Source organism: Morone saxatilis, unplaced genomic scaffold (genome assembly GCF_004916995.1).
Source record: "Morone saxatilis isolate NCDOM2014 unplaced genomic scaffold, NCSU_SB_2.0 Contig20, whole genome shotgun sequence".
Classification (NCBI taxonomy): Eukaryota; Metazoa; Chordata; class Actinopteri; family Moronidae; genus Morone; species Morone saxatilis.
Window position 1 is genome coordinate 4,361,755 of NW_023339763.1, and position 12,192 is coordinate 4,373,946.

The following is a 12,192-nucleotide window of genomic DNA, read 5'->3' on the forward strand; positions in this document are numbered from 1 at the left end:
GGTGCAAGATGATGATGTCATTGTTGGCAGCCCCACTTCCTCCAGAGTGGCGCTTCCTGGAAGTAAAAACAGCAGCTCTGATTGGGACAGGAAGCAGATGGAGTTTGTTTAGTGGATCAGCTGATTAATCAGGTTGCACTGTGTCATCCTCGTACAGAATCACCAAACTTTTCCTCTGAGCTGATAATGTTTGTTCCAACATGCATATCATAAAGTGTCTGTTGCTGCATCTGAAGCAGACATACTCATTTGCAGCTACTGAGTAACAAACTGTGTTGGACACTTACACTACAGATGATATCAGTGCACTTCTGCTGCTGTGCACAGTTTTCACTTTCATCACTGCTTTCCCTCCCTTCTCGCCTCTGTTAAGTCATCTGACATCAGCAGCAGAAATGTTAACAAGTCATTTAGTCTATTCAGCTCTAAAATGAGGATGTTATTACCAAGTGAAAAAATCTGCCATCTGTGGTGAGATAAATTCACCTAGTTCCAACACAAACAGACTGTTTCCCGAGTTAAGCCGAGGCGTCGCGGGTGTCGTCGACGTCTTTAGTCCTTTTTAGGTGTTGAAAGTTTCGCTGCCACAGTGACTGAGCCAAGATGTTTGCGGTTTTCAGTTTATAAAGGTGATGATTTTGCAATAATTGATGGGTCAATAGGCTCTCCCTTTCTCCGCCTGCACAGTCTGTACTGTACAGTATTATATAACAGATTTTTTTTGCAGTTCAATACGGCAAAACTCTCAAATTACATAATAGAATAATATCAAGCAACCTCACTTTTTATTTTATTGAATATCCAGGAAGTGGATACACTGCTAAACAGACTTCAACAAGTGTATGAGTGGATAGGGCGTTGTGTTACAAACAATCAGACAGGTTTTAAACAAGTCCAGTTTAGCCCTGTCATGAAAACTATTCATTTAGAAGCGAAAACAAAGGTGAACAGTAATAGGATCCAGATTTGTTTGTTGCATTGCTGCTTAATCTACATTCCCTTGCCTCACCAGTAAAGCTCTTCAGCCCAGGTGGCTGTGAGGAAGAAGAAGTTATTTAGTGAATTTTTTTGACTGTATTTGCTCTAACTCGCACTATAAAAGCTCTACATTCTGGTTTCTCTTCTTATAGGCGCTTGTAACTGACTATATGCTTTTTCTATCTATGTGTTTTTCCCAGGGTCTACAGGGAGGGTGTTTTGCATTTTGTTGACTGCATAAAGCCCCTATACAGTGAGAATCTCATTAAATACTAATGGTAATCCTAATTGGTGCTTTATTAAAAACAACTGTTCTGTAAAGGTCTGCTAATTATGTCCGTATATGTTAAATCATGTACAGTGGAAGCAGTAATTACAAGCAGAATATACCTATTGTTGTTTGCTACCGATGCATAATTCGACTATCCTGGCCCTTAATTTGAGTCCTTCATTTATCTATAGCTATTTCCTACTCAGATTGTCTTATTTTTTTGAAATTTACCATCAGTACTTTGATTAACCGCTTAACGAAAATGCTGAAATATATCGTGTTTACAGTGTGAGGGTGTCTGAAGGTTTCTTTTAATTAGGAAAAACTGAAGTTGCAGTGTACATCCATGTGCAATGAGCAGCTGTAATTAAAACTCAAGTAAAGTTTGCTTTAAGTTTGTCTGTGTGGGCGTTCGAGACAAACGAGTTACTTAGAACCCAGAAAATCAACACTGGCAGCTCCAATTAGGTAACATTAGCCTGAGAGTCAGCATTAGCCCTGGCTAACAGACACAGCGAGCTGTGTTGGGATCAGCCTGCTAACAGGTGGGTGAACCAGAGAGAGAGAGAGAGAGAGAGAGGGAGAGAGAGTGAGAGGGAGAGAGAGAGGGGGAAAAGGCTACGGGTGGGGCAGTTGGTGTTTCATTGGGTGGGTCAGGCTGTAAGGGGTGGAGCTGCATATGTGTTTGTGTGTGTGTGTGTGTGTGTGCTGGGCGGGGCTGCATGCTTTGTGGTTAATATCTCCCCCAGCTGTTGTTTTTCACCCTGTCTTTATTATATCGTCCATAACTGCCTTCACACTCTCTGCCAGTCACACACACACACACAGGATATTATAGCATACAGTGCATTCATATACAAATTCAGCACACATGTATACCCCCCCCAAAAGAAGTTACAATTTAAGTAATGTTGGTCACAAATGACACTGATGCACTTCCAACAAACCAATACCAGAAGTGTCTCCCTTCACCTCTCTTCCATCTCTCATCCTTCTTTTCTGTTTACCTTCCCTCTCTTCTGCCATCCTCTCTTCACCTTTAACATATACTAACAGTCACAGTATTGTTTCTCTCACCTCAGGACCTATTGATTTTTTTCTGCAGAAAAAAACAACAACAGTGACAAAGACTGAAAGCCTATTAGGCCTCAGTGGAATTCAGTTTTTACCCAATGTCTACCATCCTGTTTCTGTGTGTACTGTTGGTGGTGGTACTGCGGTGAGTTTTTTTCTTTTTACCACACAAGATCATATTCCACCAAGGCTTAGTAGGCGCAGCAAGGGTAGTGTTACCAGGTCTGTGGTTGGTCCCCTCTGTCACCATCTGGGCAGTAACTTTCAGCAGTTTTGCTCCAGATAGGCAGGAACCTGTTTGCATTTCCATGGTATCTGAAGAAACGTTCTTAGAATCTTAGATAATTTGCAGGTGTTTGTCCAAGTTGAGAAACAGAAACATATTGTCATTCTGTTGTTTTTAGGCATTTGCATCACTGTGTGATTTTTAAATTATTGTTGGAAAGGAGACGTGCAAAGGTTAAAAGGCTAGAGTGTTTTTTGTTATTTTCCAGCTTTCGTGCATACTACATTTATTAAGCGAATAAAATATTCAAATTCACTCTTCAGCCCTCACCAGGAGGTCAGCCACATAACTATTAAAAAAAAGAAATTACATCCTTCTACTCCTAATCTTGATACTCGCAATGGTGCGGCAGCAAAGCTTGTGTTTGCCAACTTTGATGTTCAGCACTGCAGACTTGAGTTAATAGTTCCTGGGCCATTAGGAAGTCCCTACCTCAGGAGGAAGGACTTTTCGTTAGGCAGAACTAGCTCATGAACTGAAACTGAACTTAGTTGCTGTGGTTTGTACTGCTGAAGTAATAAGTAATCTATTGTATCAACAGTTTGTGGAAAATGCCTTGCGATGGATAAGAGACAACTGTGACTAACTTTGTTAAACAGGACGTTATCTGTATCCATCGATCCAAGTCCTGACATCCGTATTATCATATCTGTTTCACATTTAGGTAAACTGGAAAACTTTATGCAACATTGTGTACAAATTGGTCAATCTTTTCTGTCACTTACCGAGGCCTGCATGTGTTTGATATCAGCCGCCTTACAAAAAATGTGAGATTTTGGCATGTTCGGGAGCAGATTGTAATGCTGTGCTGAAAATGTGTATTATTAAAATGTAATTTCTTAATGGGAGTTTGGTACAGGAGCTGTTGACCCCATTTGTGTAACCTGTCATAAATAAGTGAATGTGGCTGCTGACAAAGGTGTGTTGATTGGTCCTTCGGTGCTGCCATATTAAACGATACCTCTTAACCCTTTGTTAAACCGACACCGTGACACAATCAAAACACGCAGGCGTGCTCGGTGACGCAGTGACCTGGGTTACTCTCTGGCTGCTGATAAGACCAAATTGGGAGAAAACCAAAATGATACAATCTAAATGCTGCCCCTCTCTCTGATGAAATTATGAATGCTTCAGCTCCAGTCACATGCTCTGGATATTGTGCTGTAACCATATATAACCATGGCCTTCTGTGGCCACATGAGGTTACTGATAGGAGAGCTGTTACTTCCATAAATCACTCATTACTTTATCTGTATGAGACCCAGTGTGAGTACAAGACGATTAAACTCCTCTGGACAGATTATGTCTTTCTCTCTGCCTGGCTTTCTCACCACTGCAGTCACAGCTGCTACCCGCTTCTATTCAAGTTAGAGATCACATGAATTAACTGCAAGGCGAAGACTGGATGACCCATTTTATGGTGGAGCAGTTGAACTGAGAAGTGTAGTAAGAGGGAGAAGGGAACACTCTGGCGAGCTCCAAGTCTAGCTCAGCCAGGGTTTCTTCATGTTGCGTTGAGACACGTTAAGTTTGTCGTTTAAAGGTTGAATTGTGTTCCAGCCCTTGCGGATTGTTGTGATTATTTCAGAGACAGTTATTTTATGGCCCTTTGCCGTTGTTTGACTCATAAACTTCAGGCTAGGGTTTCAAGTGTAGTTCAGTTTCTTGCTTTTGTGTGGAAACAGAGACAGCATGCATAGTATCTTTACACTAATTTAGTTTGTTCTTGAACCGATTCTGTTCAGGATTCTTTCAATCTTGGTGCGTTTCCAGCAGTTTTGAGCTGAACCATAATGTAATCAGGAATGTGTGTATCATCAAAGGAAGGTGTTGCACAACTGAAGTAAACAGTAGTAGCAAGATGGCGGATCATTTAACCTGCAAGCTTTCATTCTGTTATTATTACATTGTTTATCCACATGATCATTTATTTCCAACCTGTAGAATATGCAACAAACATACATACATACATTTGTGATAGTTTTAAGGTAAAGCTGGTTGTGTCACTGGCTGAAAATGGACCATATTTTAGTTTCGGTAAAACAACCCAGTGATTTATTTTTAGTGTGCAAGATGATTTACATGGCAGGCGTGTGCAGGTATTAGATTAATTTACTCAGTGTCAAATTCATGTGTCCTGATGGGCAAACAAGTCAAAATCTGAAGCGTGTGACTGTTTAAATGTCACAGTTTCTTTATTGCCGATAGAGAAAGGGCTCAATTGTATTGTGACCAAAGCTAATCACAAAATGTGCTCTGGTTAATCTTAACTTTGCTCCTTTAAATCCACATGAAAATCCTCCTATCAGAAAGTTTCTCCCTTTCCTACTTCATTTTTTTCTCGCTCATTCTGTATCACAGATCACAGAGCTTGCAGGAGTCCAGCGAGGTTTTTCTTTTCTTTTCTTTTTTCTAGCGGAGTTTAGCCTCTCATCCTCTTCTTTTGGGGAATTTGCAAAGAGTTGTGGGTTTAATCTGAGCAACCGTGAAAAGAGGAGAGGAGAGGGGAGGAAAAAAAAGCCCCCCAGAAGAGAATGGAGGGAGAGTAGAAATATACGAGAGTGAGTGGGTGGAAGTGAAGCCAGCGAGGGATGAGAGGTTGAGGTTGGGGATAAGCAAGGGTGTGGTTGATGTCATGAGCGAGAGATGCTAGAGGGAGAGGTGGGGGTGTGGGAGAGAAAGGTGAAAGAGGTGTGGTCATGGCGTAGAGAGCGAAAGAGAGAGAGAGAGAGAGAGGAAAAAAGAGAGAGGAAGAGGTGGGGGCTGAAGTGATGGAAAGACGAACGGACTGGGAGGGGAAGGTAAGGGAAGGGAGTTGGGTGGTGGGTGGGGAACGAGTGGAAAACATGGAGTCAGCTGATAGCTCCCAGTTTCCATGGCAACGCTAGGCCTTTCCCACCCACTCTCTTTCATTCTCCGTCTCTTCTCTGCCTCATCCGCTTCCTCACTTCTTTCACACTTAATTTTTCTTCAGGTTTTTTCTTCTTTTTTTGTTTTTTTTGGGAGGACTGTCTCTATAATCACGTTATGGCCATGCTGCTCCCTTTTTCTTCCTCTTTCTTCCCTTATCTCCTCTCACTGGCTTTCCTTTCCTTTCTTTATCCCCTTTCCTTCCCTTTCCTTTCCTTTCCTTTCCTTTCCTTTCCTTTCCTTTCCTTTCCTATTTATTTGCAAGGATAGGATCTCCTTTAATTCCTTCTTACCTCAGCCAAGTTCTGTTTGTATTCATAAAGAGAAGGAGGATCAACATTAGAAACACAATTCAGGGTGTTTCTAGAGTTTTGAAAATCCCCCCTCCTTGTAGCTGCATTACATGTCAGAATAGTGAAACTTTGACAAGAAAAAGTTGTTCACTGAGAAGGATTACCAATTACAAGCAAAACTCTTTGCAAATCTTCTTGGAGAGAAGAAAAAAAGGGTTGCCAGGAATGCCAGAAATCTACTAAATGTGACATGTAGCAACCTGTAAGGCACTAGTAACCAAGATTATTTGCATATGTAATGATAGTTGACTACAGGAGGATGTTTACCGACCTTCATATTTGCGCCTTTGTCCATCGTCACGCAGCCCAGCCTCCAGCTGAACTGTGTGACCCGATAAGAGGGCGTAGCGGAGACTCCACCCTCTCCTCCTCACCCAGAGCCAAGCTACGCTCATCTGAACTGGAAGGAGGCCAAGTCCTGGACTGGAAGCTCACTGCTGCTCCCTCTCTCACTCCATTTCTCCTGTCTCTCTTTCACTTTTCCTCTTTTTTTTAACTCTCTCTCTCATAGTCAGTACCAGTCTCTCTCTATACCCACCCAGCCCTTCTCTCTCGGTCTCTCACTTTCACCCCCACCTCCCCCCACAGTGTCCCACACAGCAGCCATTGTTCCCTGTGCTTTTCGAGCTACATAGCAGCTGAGCCCTGGGTGGCTGTAGAGGCGAACGGGGTGCTGCGTTCCTCTGAGGAGGCTGAGAAAACTAGGGCGTAGCATGAAAAAGCCTGATGCAAGTTATATAAAAGCATCGATCCAGCATGAAGCAGCTCCTCAAAGCAAACATAGTCCGTTTTAATGGATTGAAAAATGTGTTGAAAGATAAACAGTAAAGGTTGAGCTGGTTTCAGAAGTATTGTTCCACACTGGGAATTCTCAATGTTTTCTTTTAATAGATATCTCCAATATTTCTCAACAGAGAAACACAGGAGTGTCATGGACAATTTAATAATAGGATCAGTTTTATACATCAGTTTTAATTGTTCCTGCTGTGTTTTGAGACATCAGTTTTTTCCACCAGTTTGGTGTGCCTGATGGCTCTAAAACACGTACCGTTGCTGCTGTGGCGACATGTCTCTAGTTCATTATCACTGCACAGGAGAAAAGTAATGAAATGATTTCTGTTTTTGTGTATTGTGTGGCTCCTGTTGGCTTTTCAAACAATAAAGCAGCATGTGTCAGTACATTTGGCATGCTTCATTTAACTGTAAATACATCAGTTTAACTGATACACCTGTTTTCCAAACAGTCATGCTATTCTTTAAAGTGTAGAAAATCTGATGGTTTTTAGGGGTTTTTCTATCCTAAAATAAATATTTTCTTGTGTGCAAGTTGATGTTTGTAATTTTGTTTTGTCATTAAAATACACAAAATATCAGTTTCAGATTTCAATACAATCAGCTTTCTAAATTCCTCTTATTTTCCTCTCCTCTATAGCAGGCAGATGTTGGTGACGACTGCTCGCAACCAACAGACCTGAAGGTGAAGATGGAGCCTCCGGTTTGCAAGACGGAGCCCTCTTCGCCCCAGCCGTGCCTCGCCGAGGACCAGACCGAACCGGTTGACCTGTCGCTCAACAAGCCCCGCTCCTCTTCGCTCCCCGCTTCTACGACAAGCACCACAGTCAACCCTGCACCCAGCAGTGCCATGACCCAACCCAGCCTGTCGGCTACACCAGTCCCCTCTGCGGTACAATCGATAGGCTCCATGGTAACTAAAGACTCCTACCTCCTCCATTGAAGGTGATGAACAGTGCACTCAAGAGGGTTAGAGTGACCAATCATATTCCGCTCCTCTTGCCCCTCTAGGTCCTCTCTCCAGGCTCTATCTTGGCCACTCAGGGCGCCGGGGGCCAGCAGATTCTTCACGTCATCCATACAATCCCCTCGGTCAGCATGCCCAGCAAGGTGGGCCAGCTCCAGACCATCCCTGTGGTGGTGCAGTCACTGCCTGTTGTCTACACCACCATGCCTACTGATGGCATGGCCACGGCAGCCATTACAGTGCCACTCATAGGCAGTGATGGGCGCTCAGAAGGATCTGGTGAGTGGTGCAATAAAAATTTCCGGTATGATACCATATGACAGCAGTATTACTCATATGGTGCTACTGCAGTATTGCTACTAGGCTACCTTTATGTCACTAGCGGTGGCGATCTATCAAATTCAACATGTTCTTGGACAAACAAAACTTTGATTCATGACAGGAAACCTCTTAAAAAATAGTATTCAGCCTCAGCTGTAAATTGAGACAAATTTTAACATAGCATGCTGACATGCTAACAGCAATTAACGTTGGCATGTTACAACACTAACACACTAAATGTTAAATTACCAACAAACAACTGATTATCAGACGGATTTGACATGTTGTTTTCACTTCATTATTCAGCCTTACACCATGTTCATGTTGGGGCATTTGTGTTTTTTTGCAAAAGAACAATCAGCTGTGAAATAATTTTCAGTCGACATCTGGTAGCGGTTGCTAGAGGCCGCTTACTTAATGAATATGCTTTTTTAGACTTGCTATTTCTGTAAGTTGACTAACACCAACCTGTATAGCTGCATCAATCAGATTCACAGTTGTGGCCATTTTTCTGACTCTGGTACAGGAAAACAATGTCCCAATTCTTTATTCCGCCTTAAAAGCTCTGATTGGCTCGGTTTGTTTTTCCAACCGTGGAAAAAGCCATCAATGATATAACGGAGATGTGAGCAGAAAATCAGAGATCTGGGACCAAGTAGGCTTTGCATATTAGCATGCTAACAGGCTCATATGATAACCATTACATGCTTCGGCATTATTTTCCATATAAATCCAAGCACCAGCAGTGAATCGTGTATCAGTAAGGAGTAGGCATCTTTGTTATATTCAAACTTGCTCCTGCAATTGGCTACTTTACCTTCTCTTGTAATTTGGTGATACAATCTCCTTTGTGATCTACAGTTCCAGCTATTTAAAGATAATATTAATTAATAAATTATGCAGTGAAGAAGAGTTGAAGAGGTTAACCATTCAGATAAACAGAGTTGTGCATGCAGAACATAACTCCAGCCTTACTTCATATGTTGTATATTATGTTTCATACATTGTGTGTCCTTGATGTGCTGCACAATGGTGCCTCCCACACTACTACTACTACTACTACTGCTGCTGCTATGAATGCAACTAATTCAATACTGCTGATGTCTTTTGTACCACAGTATGCACTAAATGCTGTTTAAAAATCATACACCATCATACTCAAGGGGTTCAAGTCACAATTAAACATTGTAGAGCATCTTCCTTTAAGGTCATTTGTATGTTGAAACAGGATGTTGGGACGATACATAAGACACACTGGTCGTCCAGTTAGAAAAAGGAAGGCAATTTAACATGGTTGTTAGATTGCTAGACCTCTCCCCTCCTCTTCCCTGCCAGTTGTTCTATCTTTGACTGTCACACCCGCCATTGTTCTTCCATGGTTCTGTCACTCTTGCCCACACTGTCATTTATTGGGAGCTCTCGGTCTCAGAGGAGTACAGTGTGTCTCTCGAGGGATATTGTGTGTGTTTGTGGTTAGCGGTATGTTAGACATTGACGTCTGCCTGCCTGTCTATCTTTGTGATTTGTAGAAGCTCTCCATATGTGCCAGATGATTGATATTTCCACTTAAATAAGGAAACTCGCGGAGAGAAATGTTGTGACATGCATCTGTCAATGTTTCATCAGCAGATTCCAACCTCTACTATGTTGTTAGGGAAGGTTCTTAATGTCTAAGTGTTCTTTTTCTGAGTAGGCAGAGGAACACAAGGTTGCTGAGTAACTAATAACCTGTCATTTTTTAACTTGTACCTGAACATTTCCTAAGTCGTGCTCTTAAAACATCCTGACCTTCTCTGACATTAAGATTAATGAGAGAAAGCAGTGGTAAAGTCTTGATATCGAACTACTCTCTAAAGTCAGAGTTCGGCCTCCTGTCATCATGTCAGCCGGTAGTCAGGAGCGCCTTAAACACGCCAAGCGATCAGGTCGATTTGCGTTAAGCAGCAGCAAATGGAGAGGTTAAAGGAGCTGCAATCCACCCCTGAGTAAACACGAGGGGCAGCTTGACATTTGCTCAGGCAAGCTGGCAAAACAGGCCTCTACCCCTTTGACAAACTGCAGTAAAGTCCCTCAGTAAAGTAAGTGTAGTTCACCTTGGTTTCTAATCTAAACCAGCGCGGCCCTGACTCAGGAATGTAAACGAGGGAGGAAGTGACTCTCAGGAAGAATCTCCACCACACGAACTGGCCTGACGATGCTCTGACTGTTTGACCTCATCAGCATGTTCAATACATGTCAGGAGTTTTTGTGTCATGGAGTGTTATAATTTACATTCTTTACTTTCTCCACTTTGTCTCAAACAGCTTCTTCTACTTTACTTGATTTCCAGGCACGGGATGAGGAGAATGCTATGTATATTTTCTCATGAGAATTCCTAATATTTTGTTCCCCACTACGTTTATGGGAGGATAAAAATATCATTGCACTGTAGAATGGTACAATAATATAGTCTGCAAAATAATTCAAAGGCAATAAAGGTTTATTATATGGTTGTTTTAAATTGTCCTTGTGCCCATAGTGAGAGTAAAAAAACAATTTCTTTATTTAACAAAGTGCGAACTGACTTTATTTTGTCTCTAAAGTGCTTTCTACTGATTTATATTAGATGCAGTCACAGAGAATACAGTGAAATGAAAACATGCTGAAAGTCATTTTTGTCTCTTTTGACTACTGGCATGATGCAGTACTTCCCATGAAATGAGCTCCTGAACCTCTTGGAAAACAGTCCATGTTCTTTGGTGACCTCTTGCTGCTCTAATTCATGTAACTAATAAGTCAACATGCATTTTTCAACATTCTCATCTTTCCACCTGCCTGAACCAATAATACTACCTTTCGTTGAATAACTTTCAGCTTTTGTTTATTCTGGCGGCCCCTGTGGACAAAAGCGGTAGTGTTTCCACCGCCTTGTTCCATTGATTTCAAAGAGAATCCAACCTAATCCGTACCAATGGCAGGCATTTAGAATAACTTTATAGAAATAGCCAATCTTCTTGATGATGATCTTGTGTACGTATGTAGGTCATATAGAGGCATCAGTATTAAATTGAGACTGTAGGTCTAAGTCTGATCCCTGACTATCTAACATCCAGCCCCAACATATTGTTTCTCAGAGATTTACACAACATTAATTAGGTATGTTAATACCATTTCATTGGGGATTTTCAAGCTGTGTTTGGTAACTTTGCTCGTTTCAGAGGCTGTAAATGTCAGCAAGTGGTAGCAGTAATCTCTTGGTACTGAGGAGTGACTTAATACCTGACTGAAAAGCAGCTTGTTTCACAGTCTCAGTCTCTTTTGTAACCACACCTTACAGTGATGCCTGTCCTGACACACCCTGGACTCCTGCGTCAATGCTTGAGCTCAACAAAAATATGTTTTTTTCAACTAGAGTCAAGGTGCTCTTTAAAAGATGATTCTGGTTTACAGCTTGGGCCTTATTTTTGTGGATTTGATAATCATTTTCTGTTGATATAATGACAACATCACTACAGCAAGGCAACAGTTAATGGAGATTATCTAAAATCACTTTATTTTGGGGTAAAACTAAAAGTGACGGCACCTAAAATATTGGTAGGATGCTGGTCTGTAAACTGTGATTTAGAACTTTTTCTCTCTTGCCAATGTGTCTGGAAACCTCTGGAGGTTTGTTTAAAATCTGTCTGATTGTATTTCCTGCCCCGTCTGACTGCTTTTAAGTAATACTGCTGTGTTTCCAGATTCCCAGTATCATATTTATCTATCTGGCCAGTCTGTATCCTTTGCACCAAATGAAACCAAACAGATGGGTAAAGAACTTGATCTCACACATACAGTTAGCACAGTTATCTTTTACTCAGTTTCCTCAGAGGGATCATTCAAGTGCCCCCTAAACTATTGTAATGTAATATCGTCTAATCTTGTGAGTAGGGCTAGGTGGATTCTGAGCGTTTAGTTCTCGTAGGCCATATTGAAAGTGTGTTTTTGTTGCTGCATTTCGGAGCCCGGGAGTGCTGTACAACGCTGAAAGGAGGCTCAGAAACAAAGAGTGAAGATGTGAGCCAGACAAGGGGGAGAGAGTGAGGGAGAAAGAGAGAGAAGGAGATGGCAACTTTGATATGTTCTGTTTCCTCATGTACCTGCAGAGCGAACAAGCAGGAAGGCAGCTGACATTCGCTGTTCCTGTGCTGTGGTGTTGTGTGGGAGGATAGGTAGATGCAGATGGAGGAATGGAATGAGACTGGGTGGGTGAGGTGGGGGT

The 12,192-nt window shown here is 41.9% G+C and overlaps 1 protein-coding gene across 1 annotated transcript in view; it reads left to right on the forward strand.

Annotated features, from left to right (window-relative positions):
• Nucleotides 1-12,192, forward strand: part of klf8 (Kruppel-like factor 8) — a gene marked incomplete in the record, with an annotated part of 59,251 nt that overhangs the window by 41,509 nt on the left and 5,550 nt on the right. The window contains 2 exon segments of the mRNA XM_035666132.1: nt 7,305-7,577; nt 7,676-7,910. Coding sequence (XP_035522025.1) covers nt 7,305-7,577; nt 7,676-7,910 — 508 coding nt within the window.